At 37.1% G+C, this 17,500-nt stretch overlaps 2 protein-coding genes across 2 annotated transcripts in view; one reads left to right on the forward strand and one right to left on the reverse strand.

Moving 5' to 3' along the window:
- LOC144980774 (uncharacterized) overlaps positions 1-17,500 on the reverse strand; it is a 214,945-nt gene that overhangs the window by 130,969 nt on the left and 66,476 nt on the right. The window contains exon 5 of the mRNA XM_078928561.1: positions 1-1,095. This exon is cut by the window's left edge and continues 14 nt beyond it. Within this exon, the coding sequence (XP_078784687.1) occupies positions 1-1,095 (1,095 nt within the window). The remainder of the gene's footprint in view (positions 1,096-17,500) is intronic.
- Positions 7,641-8,835, forward strand: LOC144980775 (uncharacterized). Its single transcript, XM_078928563.1, has 2 exons — positions 7,641-7,704; positions 8,007-8,835. Exon 2 carries the CDS (start codon positions 8,014-8,016, stop codon positions 8,779-8,781), a length of 768 nt encoding a protein of 255 aa, XP_078784689.1. The 5' UTR covers positions 7,641-7,704; positions 8,007-8,013; the 3' UTR covers positions 8,782-8,835.

The raw sequence follows: 17,500 nt of genomic DNA on the forward strand, positions 1-17,500 counted from the left end.
CTCGCCGCACTGACGTTAGTCACGATGTTCGCAATGTGTCCCAAGACTGTGGCAAAGAGCAGCAAGGAGAACACCATCTCACATATGACAAACGTGTACTCCGTCAAAGAGGTGGGGTCAGGAGGATCTCCAATGGTCGACAACGTAAGAACACTCAAGTACAGAGCATGGAAATAATTGAGCACCGTGTTGTTCTTATTATTCCCGTCCTCGGGAAACCCCCAATTCTGACCCATCTGGCCCTCCGTACTTTCCGCTAATTTGTAGTAGAGGCACGCGTTCCAATGAAATAAAGCTAGAAGATAATGAATAAGAGAGGTAGTCCGAATGAGATTGGGGTAATTTGTATGGCGCTCCGTGCGATCCAAAAATGACCAAAACTTGTAAACTTTGACGAGACGAAATCCGCGCACGATGGAACAAAATCCGATACTGAGGTATAAGAAGTCAATGGGCAACAAACATAAACAATCGATGTAAAAGGTAGTCGTATTCATGTAATGTATTCTTAATTTAGTCGGGTCTGTTTGCAAGACCCCGTCTTCTAAATAACCACACCTAAAATGGAACGCGATGTCAAGGACATAGAGGAAATCGGCGCTGTAGTCCAGAGTGAACCACAACGCGATGTTGTCGGAATTGATTTCCTGGAAGGCAAAGCGATATATAATGACCCAAAAGTTGTATAGAAAGGCAATACTGACCACGCTCGACCACCAGTAACACAGGCGCCCGGACGGGTCGAAGACAAACGTCCAGTTACAACCATCCCGATCCGAGGTCACCGATGCGGCGGCCTGTTCTATCCGATTGTCGGTCTTGATGCTTTTCCGGCCGAAATCACGTTTAATATCCTTTCTTCGTTGTCTTCTCTGAGTGCTAGTGAGCGCGAGGATGTTGCCATCGCTCGGGCGTGGCTTTTTGATCAGGGACGTGTTGGCCAATGAAAAGCGCTTCCGGTTGACCTTGACCTTATCCAGCTTGGTGCTAAATAGGTCAAGGAGGCTCTGTTTGGACGTGGACTTTGTCCGTTGTTCTAGAGTTTTATTGGAATATATAGGTGATGATAGGCTGATTTTATCACAGGAACTTAACCTGGGGGAGAATAAAGAATACATTGTAGTTACGACACATTGTTATTTTTCTAAAAACGAGAAAAACAAAAACAAAACAAAACAAAACATCATTATTTTTTAAAACTAGAAAACCCCCCAAAACAAAAAACCAAAAAAAATAAAAAAAATAAATAAATAAATAAAAACAGAAACAAAGCTAAATACGAAAACCTCTTGGAATTTCTCGTTTGAGAACAAAAAGTACACAGAGACTATGAGATTAACCCATAAGTTGAGGCATAAAAATGTGTTTATTAATGTTTGAGAGTTCCAATGGCGGTTTGAACATACATGGGTCGCTTTAAAATAATAAAAAAAGAATATGCCCTTCCACCACCACGACATCATAAGATATCGTCGCCTAGGCATTCCACGAAGGAATATAGATAATCCATCAAACTAGATGTCGGATTTCAACAGGAATCACCCATGTTGTTCAAGTGAGCAAATTGGGGGTTGATAATCTTACCCAAGGAAAAAATGGAAAGTGCCTGAAGCGGGTCACAGTGCAATGCCTTAACCACTCGGCCACTTCGCTACCCCCCCCCCTTTTTTTTTTTTAAAGTGCCAGGAAAAGTAAAATAATGAGCATGGGTAGAAGGGAGGATAGAAATTGGAAGATCTACATCTGTACCTGGTTTAAAGCAAAAATATATTAGCCCAACTTAGATGTTTGCGAAAATGAAAACAACATTATAATATATTATTTCTTTTTCACCTTGACAAACACCTTATTCTGAAAGACCCCGGTTTTTAACACTTGGCACGTACAATGAGAGTAAAAAATACATTTCAGTCAATAATGGTTTTCCTTTCAAGATGGATTAGCGGGAAAACCCCATCCAGATGTAACACGATATATTATGTAGGAAAGTACAGATTCGAATCCATCGCATTAAATCGATTACCGATATTCACCGATTAACAGTCGTGGAAAAACCAACAAGTATTTTAAAAGATTGGCTAAAAAAACTCGTCAGATCAGATCAATCGATTTAAGTGACCCTAATCTTGGCAAAAGCACTCAAACCTGGGACCTCTCGAGGTCTTCCATAATATCCAAGATTCTAAAAATGTCGATCGATTAAAATGACCCACATATCGCCAAAAAAACAACTCTCAAACCCGGGACTTCGCGGAGAAATAATAACAAAAACATACAAAACAATATAAAGATAACGGCTACCAGCAACGCTCACATAGCCTAGGTAAATAGGGAACAAAGTGTTATGTCAAAAAACTGGTTCATATCTCATTGTAAGTGTAAAACCGCTCTTCCGGAGGACTGGAAACATGCCTTGTGTAAAACGCTTCAACAGTCGTAACGTCACTTCCCTCGTAATGACGCATGGTAACTTAGTAACTGGCTCTAAACTATCCGAACAATGGCGAACGCTCTTATGAAATATTTCTCGGACGAGCATAAAAGCGTATCCAGAGGGAAAAAAACTCATTATAAATCTGATCATGTTTTGACTTTTACACATTCTGATCACATGACACATGAAAAGTTCTAGTCAGCATGAAGAATAAAAAGGTCCGATTTTCTTTGTTTAGAACCACGATGGTCGCCGTTGCTAGGCGACGTGACATCAGACTATTGAATCCAATTCTCAATCTTCTGGTGTCAATCAGAGTGTTGTCATCTTATTTTAGAGTCTAAATATTATTATGGTCGTCAATAAAGACTATCCACCCTCGCTCTTTAAAGTCCGTTATACTAAGAATCCTGGGTGGGGTTCCTGACCTCCCATAGTGGGCAGGGGGAGGTACATAATGTGTCTTCTATCCCCTTATATCTGTTTTCCAATTTGCTTTCTGTCTTTGTCTTGGTATGAGATTGCTTGGTTTTGTCCCGAACCTGACCGGATTCCTTAACTGGGAGGGAAACAGTCGAATGCATAGTTATTGTTTTCGGAGATGATATTTTTTCCTTGTAAATCATCTCTCTGGTTATGTATTATTATATTTGTTATTTTGAATGTATAATGAAATGTAAGCATTTGAGTGTATTCCTCTTTGTTGGACTGTGTGCTTGTGTCCGGATGAGACTTATAGGTGATCTCAAGCAAAGTACATTGGTGGTATGCTCTTGGAATCTACATCTGATCCCTATTTGTTCCCAGTTCCCCTATGTCTTACTTTCTCTTGGGTGCTTTAATTGTAATTCTAGAACTTTTTACTGTCCCATTTTCTTCCTTTTTACTGGCGCTGACATAACTTAAATGTGTTGCAAGCGCAGTAAAACCCTTAAAAACAAAACAACATACTAAGAATCTGCTTATACAAACGGCTGCTGAAATAGTTATGCCGCGTTATGATTCAATGTGTAATTTATTCATTAATTGTCCTCCGAAGGACTGGTTATATACACACTTCCAATGATTTTGGAACCGGATGAGTAGGTGTGACCAAATGACTCTTCTGCCCCATTGAATATCCACCCCCCTCCCACCCTCCCCTACCACCACCACCACCACCACACCCTCATCTCCCCTGTGCAAAGTGACTATCCAATCCCTCCGACGGACTGGATACATACACTTCCAATGATTTTGGAATCGGATGAGTAGGTGTGACCTAATTACTTCTCTGCCCCATTGAATATCCACCCCCCCTCCCCTACCCCACCCTCCTTTACGACCACCACCACCAAACCCTCATCTCCCCTGTTCAAAGTGACTATCCAATCCCTCCGACGGACTGGATACATACACGTCCAATGATTTTGGAACCGGATGGGTAGGTGTGACCTAATGACTTCTCTGCCCTATTAACTATCCACCACCCTCCCCCCTCCCACCCTCCCCTACCACCACCACCACCACCACCACACCTTCATCTCCCCTATGTAAAGTGACGACCCGACCCATTCAGACCCAATCCAGACCCAATCCAGACCCAATCCAGACCCAATCCAGACCCAATCTATTCTACCAGACATCTGGAGCTGACAAATTTCCCAACAATGCCTGAAATAAATAGACATTTCAACGACACAGACCAAAGCAAAGAGCTCTGATAAGAAAACTGGCCAAACATTTTTCTTAAAAAAAAAAAATGACCAGAAACCTTTGACTCAATAAATCAATATTGATGCTATACATTTAGTTAAAAAACTCATAACATCCGCCAGCCGGATATAATGTAACAAAATAAAAAGCTATATATGTAACCCTGAAAAGTTTATATATAGAACGAAGCTGACGTCACTCAGGTCTTTATTATTGGTTTTTTCTTGCCATTCACGTTTATGAGTAATTCTCACTAAACTGCATTAACCGGACTATCAACGTTCAAGGTTACACATAGTATTGTGTTTTGGTCCGTTATACTTCCGGATGGCAATGTTATGGGCTTCTTAGCCAAGCGCAGACTATATATATATAGATAGAATGCGCTTGGCCAAGGAGTTCACAACATTGCCATCCGGAAGTATAACGGACCAACACACAAACTCTGTGTAACCATGAACTTTTATAGTCTGGTTAATACAGTTTAGTGAGAACAACTCACAAACGCGGATGACAAAAACAATAACAAAGGCCTGAGTGACGTCATCTGCATACTATCTATACGTTTAGTTTAAAAAAACAAAAAAACTCATAACATTGCCAGCCCGTATAGATAGAATGCGCTAGGCCAAGGAGTTCACAACATTGCCATCCGGAAGTATAACGGACCAACACACAAACTCTGTGTAACCATGAACTTTTATAGTCTGGTTAATACAGTTTAGTGAGAACAACTCACAAACGCGGATGGCAAAAACAATAACAAAGGCCTGAGTGACGTCATCTGCATACTATCTATAGATAGTTCGAAGATGACGTCACATGGGTCTTTATTATTGTTTTTTGCCATCCGCGATTATGAGTAATGCTCACTGAACTGTATTAACCTGACTATAAACGTTCACGGATACACACAGATTTGTGTGTTGGTCCGTTATACTTCCGGATGGCAATGTTATGAGCTTCTTAGCCAAGCGCATACTATCTATAGATAGTTCTTAGTTGACGTCACTCAGGTCTTTGTTATTGTTTTTTGCCATCCGCGTTTATGAGTAATGCTCACTAAACTGTATTAACCTGACTATAAACGTTCATGGATACACACGGTTTTGTGTGTTGGTTCGTTATTCTTCCGGATGGCAATGTTGTGAGCTTCTTAGCCAAGCGCATACTATCTATAACGTACCAGAACAAAAACCTATGTGTAACCTTTAAAAGTTTATAGTCTGATTAACGGCATTTCGTGAAAACTACTCATAAATATGGCTGGCTAAAAGCAATGCCAAAGAGCTGAGTTATGGCAATTTCGTTCTTCTTATAGATAGAATGCGCTTGGCCAAGGAGTTCACAACATTGCCATCCGGAAGTATGAAGGACCAACACACAAACTCTGTGTAACCATGAACTTTTATAGTCTGGTTAATACAGTTTAGTGAGAACAACTCACAAACGCGGATGGCAAAAACAATAACAAAGGCCTGAGTGACGTCATCTGCATACTATCTATAGATAGTATGCAGATGACGTCACTCAGGCCTTTGTTATGGTTTTTGCCATCCGCGTTTGTGAGTTGTTCTCACTAAACTGTTAAACCAGACTATAAAAGTTCATGGTTACACAGAGTTTGTGTGTTGGTCCGTTATACTTCCGGATGGCAATGTTGTGAACTCCTTGGCCAAGCGCATTCTATCTATAGTGAATTGACGTCACTCAGCTCTTTGTTGTGGTGGTTAGTTCTCATTAAATTATATCAATCAGACAATGAAACGTTACAGGTGACAGATACACCGAGTTTTGTGTTTGGTACCTTATATCCGACTGGCGGATGTTGTGAGTATTTTACTTAAACACATATCATCAATAGATGAATTCAGGTTAAGCGTTCTAAAAGTTGGCATTTTTTTTAAAAACATTTGTCATTCTACAGCCAAATACTTCCGCCACCTCTCACAAATTCAACTAAAATCTTTTACGGTTTTTGGCCGAGTTTTCTATGATATTCTTTTGATTTTCCTTTCCTATTTTTGAGTGTATTTTCACCTCATTTGTATCTCGTCTCTCTTCCTCTTTCTCCCTCTTTTCTCATTCTTTTCAATTTTACCGACACAAACATAGTTGAAGTGTAATCAAAGATTTTAACGGTCCTAAATAAGTATCGAATTGAGTTCTTTTTTCATTTTGTATTTTTGTTTTTTGTTTTTTTGTTTTTTGTTTAGTGAAATTGCCACCATTTGTGAGGCTGGTTGAGAAAGCCCGGGAAGATGCGGCAAGCTTCGATTCGAGATATGAGCCAAAATCGAAGGTAAAGTGTTTCCCACAGCAACAAATTTTATTTAGAAAACAATTCATAACTTGGTTCTAATAGAAAGACAATTTTAAGTGTTAAATGATCAGAAAGATGTGGTCTACACCACTGCATACATAACTAAAACTCAATTATGAAATTTGCGCATCTTCAGCCAGCAACACATTTTCTTATTTGTGACCGATCGTCAAGGAATGGTAAAACTTTCAGGTAAACTAAATGGGGAAATTTCTTTGTTCGTATCTTCGTGCGGCTATGTGGCCTTGTGGTGTGACACTCGCTTTCTGATCGGGAGGTCCTGGGTTCTAACCTCACTCGGCGTGCGCATGGTTGAGTCCTTGGAAAGAGGCTCTTTACTCACATTCTCCCAGCGTCTCTCACCTTACTTGCCCGTTAACAGTGATGTCTCTGTCTGAAAAAAAATTGAGTTTTATATAGCGCAATGCCCCTCTAAATGTGCTCAAAGCGCTTTACAAGGGGTCCCTGGTCAACAGCAACATTTAACATGTAGGACGGGACATGACGCCTGTTAGGCGATATTACAATTTTTCGGACAAAGTCAACGCTGTTAACGGCCAGGTACTCATCTTACACCTGAGTACGGTGAGAGAATGTGAGTAAAGAGCCTTTTCCAAGGACTCAACTATGCGCCGAGCGCGAGGCTCGAACCCAGGACCGTCCGATCCGAAAGCGAGTGTCATACCACTAGACCACATAGCCCTACAAAAAAAGTAATATCGCCTTATCGGCGTCATGTCTCGTTAGTGCTACCATTCTGGGCTGTTTCTTTGGATAAATAAAAATTTAATTCAAAGTGCCGAAAGAAGGAACGAACGAAATTGACGTCAATCAGCTCTTTGTTATTGTTTTAAGTCAGGTATTTTTATGAGTAGTTCTCACTAAATTGTATTCATCAGACTATAAACGTTCATGTTCATGGTTACACATAGTTTTGTGTGTTGGTCCGTTAACTTCCGGACGGCAATGTTGTGAGCTTCTTAGCCAAGCGCATACTATCTATAGATAGAAATAAATTCGGGTCACTCTTTTTTTTTTTTTTTTTTTGTTTTTGTGTGTCAAGGTGTCAAGACGTCTTTCTATCTGCTGTGGTGTTATCGTGCATTTATCCTATATTTCTCAAGTAATTGTTGTTGTCTTGGATTGAAATTTATATTGGTCTGTTCGAATCATTTCCCCTTTATCTTTTGGACTATATTCCGGACTGTTTAAGTGTTTTGTGTTTTCAGGATTTCCAATTGAAACTGTGAAGGTAGTACAAAATTCTTCAACTTCTGCCATTATTTCACCATTCGAGGCATTAAATCATCTCATCATTGTATTATTATTATTATTATTATTATTATTATTATTCAATATCACCGTAACCGTCATCGTCGCTGTTCACCTGTAAACCCTGGTTGTTTTGATTATCTGGATTGTGATTGTTGTGTAAACATTCCGTGTCACTGTTTGTTTTGTCACTCTGTGACAAGAATCGTGAACTGTTTTCTCCCAACCGTAACCCCCCCAACCTTCTCTCTCTCTTCAACGTACATATTTGATAATAAGTAGCCAAACCATGTCTACCCCAGCTTCCAATGCAAAGAGATTAAGAGGGGGTAGCGACGATCTACCGAGTGTTACTGACGAGATGTGTGAGTTGAGAAGGGAATTCATAGAATTGAGGAATGTAATTGATGGAGTCAAAGACAGCGTGAGCTCGGTTTTAGCGGTGTTGGGGCAACTCAGTACCATTAAAGATCAAATGGACAGGATATTAGAAAATATGAAAGGACAAGAGGAGAGGTTAGACAGGATAGAGGAGGAGGTAAAGATGCAACGAAGTGAGGCGAGAATTGTCAAGGAAGATGTGGGGGTGTTGAGAAGGCGAGTGGAGGTGTTAGAGGCGAGGGCGATTGAGAGTGAGGCCAGAAGCAGGAGGAACAACTTGGTGTTTCACGGTGTCGAGGAGAGGGAGGGAGAGAATTGTTTTGAACTGGTGGCGGAGTTGGTGCGGAAGTGCAAAGTGGAAGGAAGGGTGGTGATAGAAAGAGCGCACAGGATGGGTAGAAGAACGAGTGACAAAAGAAGGCCTGTCATTGCCAAATTCCTTGACTTCAATGACAGGCAACGAGTCAAGCTGGGGAGAAAGCATCTGCCTCCTGGACTTGGAGTAAGTGAAGACTTTCCGTCTGAGATCCGGGAGGCAAGACGCCAATTGATGGCGGATTTGAAGGCAGCCAAGAATGCCGGAAGAGACGCCTGGGTAGCATACCCAGCCAGGCTGATTGTGGACGGCAGGGAAGTGCGGACAGTGAGACCGACGACGACAACAGATCGACAATAGGAAGATGCGCCGCGGAGCCACGTTTCAAATGTATCCTTTTGTGTTTTTAATATCAATGGTAGTTTGGAAATGAAGAAAGAATGTCCTGAATTTGTTGAAAGTATTTATAAATTTGATGTAATTTTGTTAAGTGAGACGTGGACGAATGAGAGAAGTAATTTAATGTTAGATGGCTACTGTGAACCGTTCTGCAAACACCGTAAAAGAAAATCAAGGGCCAAACGGGATTCGGGTGGGTTAGTGTGTTATTTCAGGAAGCGTTTGGAAAAGGGTGTGTCACTTGTAGATTGGGAGTATGAAGATGGTATGTGTTTTAAATTAGATAAGGAACATTTTGGATGGAATGAAAGTGTATATTTATTATTTGTCTACATGAGGCCGTATGGATCAACGCGTAGCGATTTTGACGATAATGTAAGTTGTTTTGATGAACTGTTAAATCAATTGACAAAAGTGACCGATCAGGGAGGGATTATAGTAGCAGGAGACATGAATGCAAGGACGGCGGAGAGAGAGGATTGTTTGACTGTTGACATTAGAGAGAACCAGACAGAAGAGCTTTCGGTAGAGAATGTTTTATGTGAAAGAGATTTCTTATGTAATGACATGACAGTTAGACGTTTTAATAAGGACAAAAAAGTAAATGACTATGGACTGAAATTACTCCAATTATGTTACACATGTGACCTTGCAATATTAAATGGGAGAACAGGGGAGGATAAAATGAAGGGATGCACAACGTTTGGCAATAAAAAAGGGAGAGTACAATCGACTATGTTATTTGCAATAAGCGGGTTATAGGAAATGTGTGTGGTTTTAACGTCCATGAAACAAATGAAATGTCAGACCATAAGATAATATCGTTTACTTTGAAATTAAATAATAGTGAGAATAGACGGGAGGTAAGTGACGGTTTAGATGGGGTTATGTTGACAAAGTGGAAAGAGGATAAGAAGGAGAATTACGTTACATTATTAAATACAGAAGTGTGTCATAATAAGGTGAGCAATCTAATATATTTGGTACAAACTAACACAGATCCAGAGGTATTAGAGGGTAATATAGTCGAGTTAACAGATATTTTAACAGAAGCAGGATAGATCATGTAGTTAGGATAGAGGGGAGAGGGGATAAACAAAGGAAAGGGAGAAGAAAGAAAGCACCATGGTATAACGAAGCTTGTCAGATCCAACGCAAAGTATTCACTGAACGAGCACATAAGTTTATAGAGACGGGGACAGGGGAAAACAGGACATTGATGTGTAAGGAAAGGAATAAATACAGGAAGGTATGTAGGATTAACAAAAGAAATTACAGTCGCAAAAAAGCGCAACATTTATTGGATTTAAGTAAGCATGAACCCCAGAACTTTTGGAAGGAAATAAAAAGAAATTCAGTATCACGAAGAGAGCTGCCAGATATAAACTTCTACGACCATTTTAAAACTTTAGCAAATAAAGAATCAGGGTTGGGGAGATGGGTAGGGCGGAGATTGCAGAGGTAGAAAAGGATGTGGGAAGGAATATTATAGATATAGACATTTTAGATAAGCCAATCGAGATGGGGAACTACACAAAGCAATTAAGGCTCTTAAACGCGGCAAAGCTACTGGAGTGGATAATATGTTAAATGAATTTATTATTAATGCAACTTCAGAAATCAAATTACTGATTTTATCAATTTTCAATAAGATACTGGAATTGGAATATTTCCCCTTGATATGGAGTCAGGGTAGAATTGTGCCGATTTTTAAAAAGGGAGATGAAAGAGATGTGAACAATTATAGAGGGATAACAATAATGAGTTGTATAGGAAAACTGTTTACAAGAGTGATGAATGAAAGACTAAATGTATGGGTGGAGGGAGAGAATGTGTTAAACGAGGTTCAATATGGATTTAGAAAGGGAAGGAGCACAGCAGATTGCCATTTTATTCTACATGGAATTATCGAGATATTGCTATCTAAAGGGAAGAAGCTACATTGTGCGTTTATCGACTATGAAAAAGCATATGACCTTATTGACAGATCCGCATTATTTACAAAATTGATCAAATCCGGTGTGAGCTCGAAATTTGTCAAGCTATTTAGAAACATGTATTCAAAGGTTGAGCTGGCCACAGGAGGTAAAGGTCAACAACAATTTTTTAAATCAAACAGCGGATTATTACAGGGTGAAAGCACTTCGCCACTTTTGTTTTCGCTGTTTGTTAATGATCTTGAAAGTAAATTAAGTGAAGATTCCATAGGATTACAAATACAGGATATTACAATTAAATTGCTCATGTTTGCAGACGATATGGCAATAATCAGTGAAACAAAAGAGGGTTTGCAGAACGGTTTAGACTCTTTACAAGAATATTGTATACAATGGGGAATAAAGGTAAATATCAGTAAAACAAAAATCGTAGTATTAAAAAGGGAGGGAAAACTGGGCAACAAGACAAATGGTCATATCAGGGTAAAAGTATTGAAGTAATCTCGTCATTCAAGTATCTAGGCTGTCATTTTAGCGCATCGGGATCTCTTACAAAATGTACACAAGAAGTAACAAACTCAGCCAGAAGAGCACTATTTTCACTTAGAAAGTATTTTAACACTAACACAGAAATTTTACCACAGATGCAAATGAAACTGTTCAATAGTACCATCTTACCAATACTGAATTATGGGGCAGAAATATGGGGTTTAAGAAGAGCTGATCCAATTGAAAGATTTCACCTCGGTTTTCTTAAATCCATTCTATGTGTTAAGCACAGCACACCAAACTGTTTTGTTTATGGGGAATTGGGGGTGTATCCTTTGCATATTGAAAGAAAAATGAAAGTTATTAAGTATTGGTTGAAACTTATTCGCCCAGGAAATAATGATTGCTCATTCACTCATGCAGTATACAAAGAACTTGTGCAATTGAATATTAATGAACCAAACACAACAACTTGGGTAAGTCTGGTGAAGCAGTTGCTGGATAGGAGCGGAATGGGCCATTATTGGGTTAAACAAAATGTGAAAAATGAAAATTACTTTCTGGCGGTTTTAAAACAACGCTTGGATGACATGTTTCTACAAGAGTGGCACGCTGAGATGTCGATGACGACGTCTGGACGGCTGTATAAACACATTAAAGACACCTTTGAGTTAGAACCATATATGAAACTGTGTAATAAATCTTACAGAGTTGCCATCTCAAAAATCAGATTGAGTTCTCATTTGTTTTATATAGAAAGGGGTAGATGGGGCACAAGAAAAGTAGATAGAAATGATCGTAAATGTCCTACTTGTGACGTAATAGAAGACGAATACCATTGTCTAATTGAATGTTCGAGGTATACGCAAGAGAGAAGAAATTGCCTGCCGGAAAAACTGAAAAATAAACCAAGTATGTTTGAATTTATCAAATTTTTGAAATGCAGAGACAGTAGACAGCAAGGTGATTTAGGTAGACTTTGTTTTAAGGTACAGATCGAACACAAGAAATATTTACAAGTATAATTGTGGTTTCCACGGCAAGGAAAACTTATTAAAATTGATGATAGAGGGAAAAATGCGATTGTTTGTTTGTTTTCATTTGTTTTTGTCTGTTTAGTAACTGCAGTTCTGATACTAAGATGTGGTATATTATACAAAATATGACATGTTATATATATATATATATATATATATATATATATATATATATATATATATATATATATAAGTATGTGTGTGTGTGTGAGTGTGTATTTGTGTGAGAAAGTGGGGTGGGGGGGGGGGGAATTGGGCATGGATATTAAAATATTGTATAATAGTTTACCATGATAAAGATTAGTTGCGATTGCACAATTGGCTTATTGTTGTTGTTATTATTGTTATTATTATTGTCATTATTGTTGTTATTATTATTATTATTGTTATTATTATTATTGTTGTTATTATATTGTTATTATTAATATTATTATTATTATTGTTGCTGTTGTTGTTGTTGTTATTATCAGCATTGATATCATAACCAGTGTATATAACCATATATATTTATATATATATATATATATATATATATATATATATATATATATATCTATATATATTTTTTTTTTTCTTTCTTGGTTCTTCTGTTTTGATGTGATTTGTAAAAGAAGTGTTGGAGTTCACTTGTTAATACTCTTTGCTTGTATCTTTGACTTCTAAGCGATTTCAATCTAACTACACCGAGGGTGCTCTTGGTGCCCTATCCGCACCATTTACCTTTGCCTATTTATCCTCGGGTGCCTTTGAGAAAAGTATACTTTTAGACTACCTTATACATTTTCTGTTCTTTCAATGCGTCACAAACGCCGTAAAATTCTTAAAAACACAGAAACCAACCCTTGACATGGAATAATTGAAGTACGCAAGCTTGTTTCGCTCTAGACTATATCAGTACGGAAAATAACTTAAATGTTTGTGATATTCTAAAAGATTCAAGTATTTGTCTTTGGGAATTAATTCTGTAATTCTACCAAAAAATACGTTAAACTAATATGTCTGTAACTTCTAGGCAATGTTCGCAAGATCCCATTCTTCTAGAACTTTAGTCAACGATAGAAATGTGTTAAATAAGTGGTGGGCTATTGATTATGTTGGAATTTCCCCGAAGATAAAGATCACCCAGACCAAAGCATTTTGGAGCACCTATTATTACTAAAAGTCAATAAATTTATTATCCAAAACAGAATTACCATGATATAATCCCTATCTTCTTAATTGTCAACGAAAGGGATATAAGCGTGGTCCTCATTTACAAATACAATACTAGATATTATTGCTGGGGCGCTTATGTTATTTTTACAATTCTTCTTCTTCTTATTATTATTATTATTATTATTATTATTATTATTATTATTATTATTATTATTATTATTATTATTATTATTATTATTGTTATTATTGTTATTATTATTATTATTATTATTACTATTATTGTAAGTATTGGTGGTATTACAATGTTGTATTTTTATGATTATTTATGGTATCATTTTATGCTTTGGTTTCATTTACCTTTTTTCCTCACTCTCATGTCTGTTGTCATCAAATTGTATGGATTATTGATTAAAATAAAAGTTATTTCTGTTTGTCTTATTTGACTATGGAACTGATACTTATCATGGCAGACCTGCCTACTTGAAATAGGAAAATGTAATAAGTAGTTTTCAGGGTAAATAACATCGTAGACATTTTAACTACCCTTAAAAACCACCAGTTTGTCCTTATAATGCGTGGGGAAAAATATTAACTCTATGTGATAGCTCTGGCACCAGAACTTCGTTTTCAAGAAATGACATTTAATTAAAAACCTTTATTATATCCAGCCCGGGATTTAGCCGTAGTACTACGGGAATTTTCGTGGTAGTGAGGAGGTCTGTTGTGATGGGTATCAATATTTTATTTATTATTATTATTATTATTATTATTATTATTATTATTATTATTATTATTATTATTATTATTATTATTATTATTATTTATCTATCTATTTATTTATTTATTTATTTATTTATTTATTTATTTATTTATTTATTTATTTATTTTTATTTTTTTTATTTTTTATTTTTTTAAATGAGAAAAACTGATTGGAAATGTAAAAGTGATGGTGATAGTGGTAGTGATAATGGTAATGGTGGTGTGGTAACGGTGATGATTGGGGTGTGGGATTATGGTAATATTATTATTGTTATTATTATTGATATTCTTGTTGTTGTTGTGTTTCTCTTCTTCTTCTTCTTCTCTTCTCTTCTTCTTCTTCTTCTTCTCTTCTTCTTCTTCTTCTTCTTCTTTTTTTTTTTTTCTTTCTTTCTTTTATTGTTGTTGTTATTATTATATTACTATTATTATTATTATTATTATTATTATTATTATTATTATTATATTATTATTATTATATTATTATTATTATTATTATTATTATTATTATTATTATTATTATTATTATATTATTATATTATATGAACGTATTGATGTTATTACCATTCGTGTATTTTTGTGTGGTGTATCAGTTTATTTTTTGGTTCCATTTACCTTCTTTTTTTTTTTTTCCACTTTCATGTATGTTGGCATCAAATTGTTGATTTATTGGCGAAAGCCTAATATTGAATAAACTAAACTAAACTAAACTCACCTTGTTGTTATTGTTTATAGCCAGCCATTTTTGAGTGGTTCTCACTAAATTGTATTAATCAGACTTTTAAAATAACACATAGTTTTGAGTATAGATAGTATGCGCTTGGCTAATAAGCTCACAAAATTGCCATCCGGAAATATAAAGGACCAACACACAAAACTATGTGAATCCATGAACGTTTATACTCTGCTTAATACAGTTTAGAGAGAATTGCTCATAAACGTGGATGGCAAAAAGCAATAACAAAGACCTGAGTGACGTCAACATCGTTCTATCTTTAGAGAAAACGAAGCTGCCGTCAATCCTTTCTTTGTTATTTTTTCTCTGCCATCCTTAATTCTTTATGGGTAATTTTCACAAAACGTTCAAGGTTACACATAGTTTTGTGTCTTGGTCCGATATAATATTTCCGGATGGCAATGTTGTGATTTTCTTAGCCAAGCGCACAGCATCTATTTAGTGAATGCATCATCTACCAAATTCAATCCCTTAGTTTGTGGACAAAGACAAATGCCAATGACCTCTCTCTCCACACGGGACTGACTGGTATCTCGGGTGTTAAGGCTTGTTTTGAAAATAATGTGTGTGATTTTGTGAGCTTTGTTCACTCGTAGAAATCATCGAGCCCAAAAAGAAAGTGTTGACATGTGTGCTGTCCTCTTAAAAATATTCACTGTGTTGGTTACAACGAAGGGACGGAATCTGTGATAAACGGATTCACCTAATGTGACCCTTCGCCTCAAAATGTTGAAAATTGAATTTATAGCCAGAAATATCAGACTTGTGTAGAGTTTGTATGTTTTATTGAGGAGAATGGATACCATATTCTAGGGTGCTAATGTCAACAATTTATTATTATGACCAGTTTAACATTTAATTCGGCTTTGAAGTATTTGGTTCGTTCCGACATAATACCGTTTTGAGACGATGGGTCACTAATAAGCAAATTCTAACTATTTCTATTCACATTTCAATCAAATGTTACCCAAATAAATAGATGTTAGATAGTTATCTCACAACAATTTCCATATGTTGAACTCCAATCCAACACACGTTTCAAAATCGAATAACACACCTCAAATTGCGACACACACACACACACACACACACTATAACACACACACACAATGACACACTCACAAATGAGATCAATACGCTACACACAATATTCAAATTGAATTTCACTACAAAATGCATTTGACAAGTGAATCGTTTAATGTTTTTAAAAAAAACTGGAATAGAACGAGAGCGGGTGATCAGCGGTGATCAATTTTCATTAACACGGCTAAGGCCAACAAATCGAGGACAACAGGTGTTGTTGACAATGTGTTAATGGCACACATACACACACACCACATACACATACACACACACGCACACACACACACACACACACACACACAACACACGCGCGCGCTTAGCAGCCCGTTTTAAATTGGGTTTGAAATGGAACAAAACAAAACAATTTAAAAATACCCCCCCCCCCCCCCACCCACTCTTCCCACTTTCCCAAAGACAGAAACACAAACAACCAACGCGCCAACAAAATATATCAACCAGCCCATTCTCGCATCAATTTTTTTTTCAATTGAAAACGAAATTAAGTAAAATAATATAAAAACACGAATTATAGACTAAATTGAAACGACGAAACGAAACAAATTGTATAGATTAAATGACACACATCAACTCAGCTGATTGATGCTTTATATAAAAAAGAGAGACTGTAAATTGAAACGAAACAAATGATTGTTTTACCCCGTTCACTGCAGGACTCCAGAAAGACGCGGATTTCAGCATTTGGCCAGAAAACTCGTCAATGAAAAAACAAATCAAGCTTTGAAAATTGAGCTTTTATATAGCGCAATATCCACTAAACGTGCTCAAAGCGCTTTACAAGGGGTCTCCGGCCAACAACAACGCTTAACATGTAGAACGGGACATGACGCCTGTTTGGCATGATTACATTTTTTTCGGACAGAGACAACGCTGTTAACGGCCAGGTACTCATTTTACACCTGAGTACGGTGAGAGAATGTGAGTAAAGAGCCTTTTCCAAGGATTCAATTATACTCGGAGCGAGGCTCGAACTCGGGATTTTCTGATCCGAAAGCGAGTGTCTTTCCACAAGACAACATAGTCGCACATTCAAACTATAGGCGAGGTCCCAGGTTTGAGAGTTTTTGCTAAGAAGAGGGTCATTTAATTCGATCGATATTTTAATTAAGATTCTTAATTTATGCAATATCCATTAAATGTGATCAAAGCGCTCTACAAAAAAAACCAAACAAACAACATATCTGTTTCGTCTTTAGTAGATTGTATGAAAAGCAAGATAGAAGGTCTGTCTGGTGTGTGTTGTGTTGTGTGTGTGTGTGTGCGTGTGTGTGTGTGTATTCTTGTGTATGATGAGTATGTTTCAGCCAACGTAATTTGTAAATTTAAGCGCTTAGAGTCTGGTGTCTCGGAGTTATAGCGCTATGTAAGTTTTCAGCATTATTATTATTTATTACATTGAGTTTTCTGGGCAAATGTTAAAATCCGCGTCGTTCTGAATCACAGCAGTGAAAGGGTTAAATGACACA

The sequence above is a fragment of the Berghia stephanieae genome, chromosome 10 (assembly GCF_034508935.2).
Source record: "Berghia stephanieae isolate SIO BIC M18660-M18661 chromosome 10, UCSD_Bste_1.3, whole genome shotgun sequence".
Taxonomy (NCBI): domain Eukaryota; kingdom Metazoa; phylum Mollusca; class Gastropoda; order Nudibranchia; family Aeolidiidae; genus Berghia; species Berghia stephanieae.

Excerpts from the sequence above, each read along its gene's own strand:
- LOC144980775 (XM_078928563.1), top strand. The coding sequence starts at position 8,014 with ATGTCTACCCCAGCTTCCAATGCAAAGAGATTAAGAGGGGGTAGCGAC.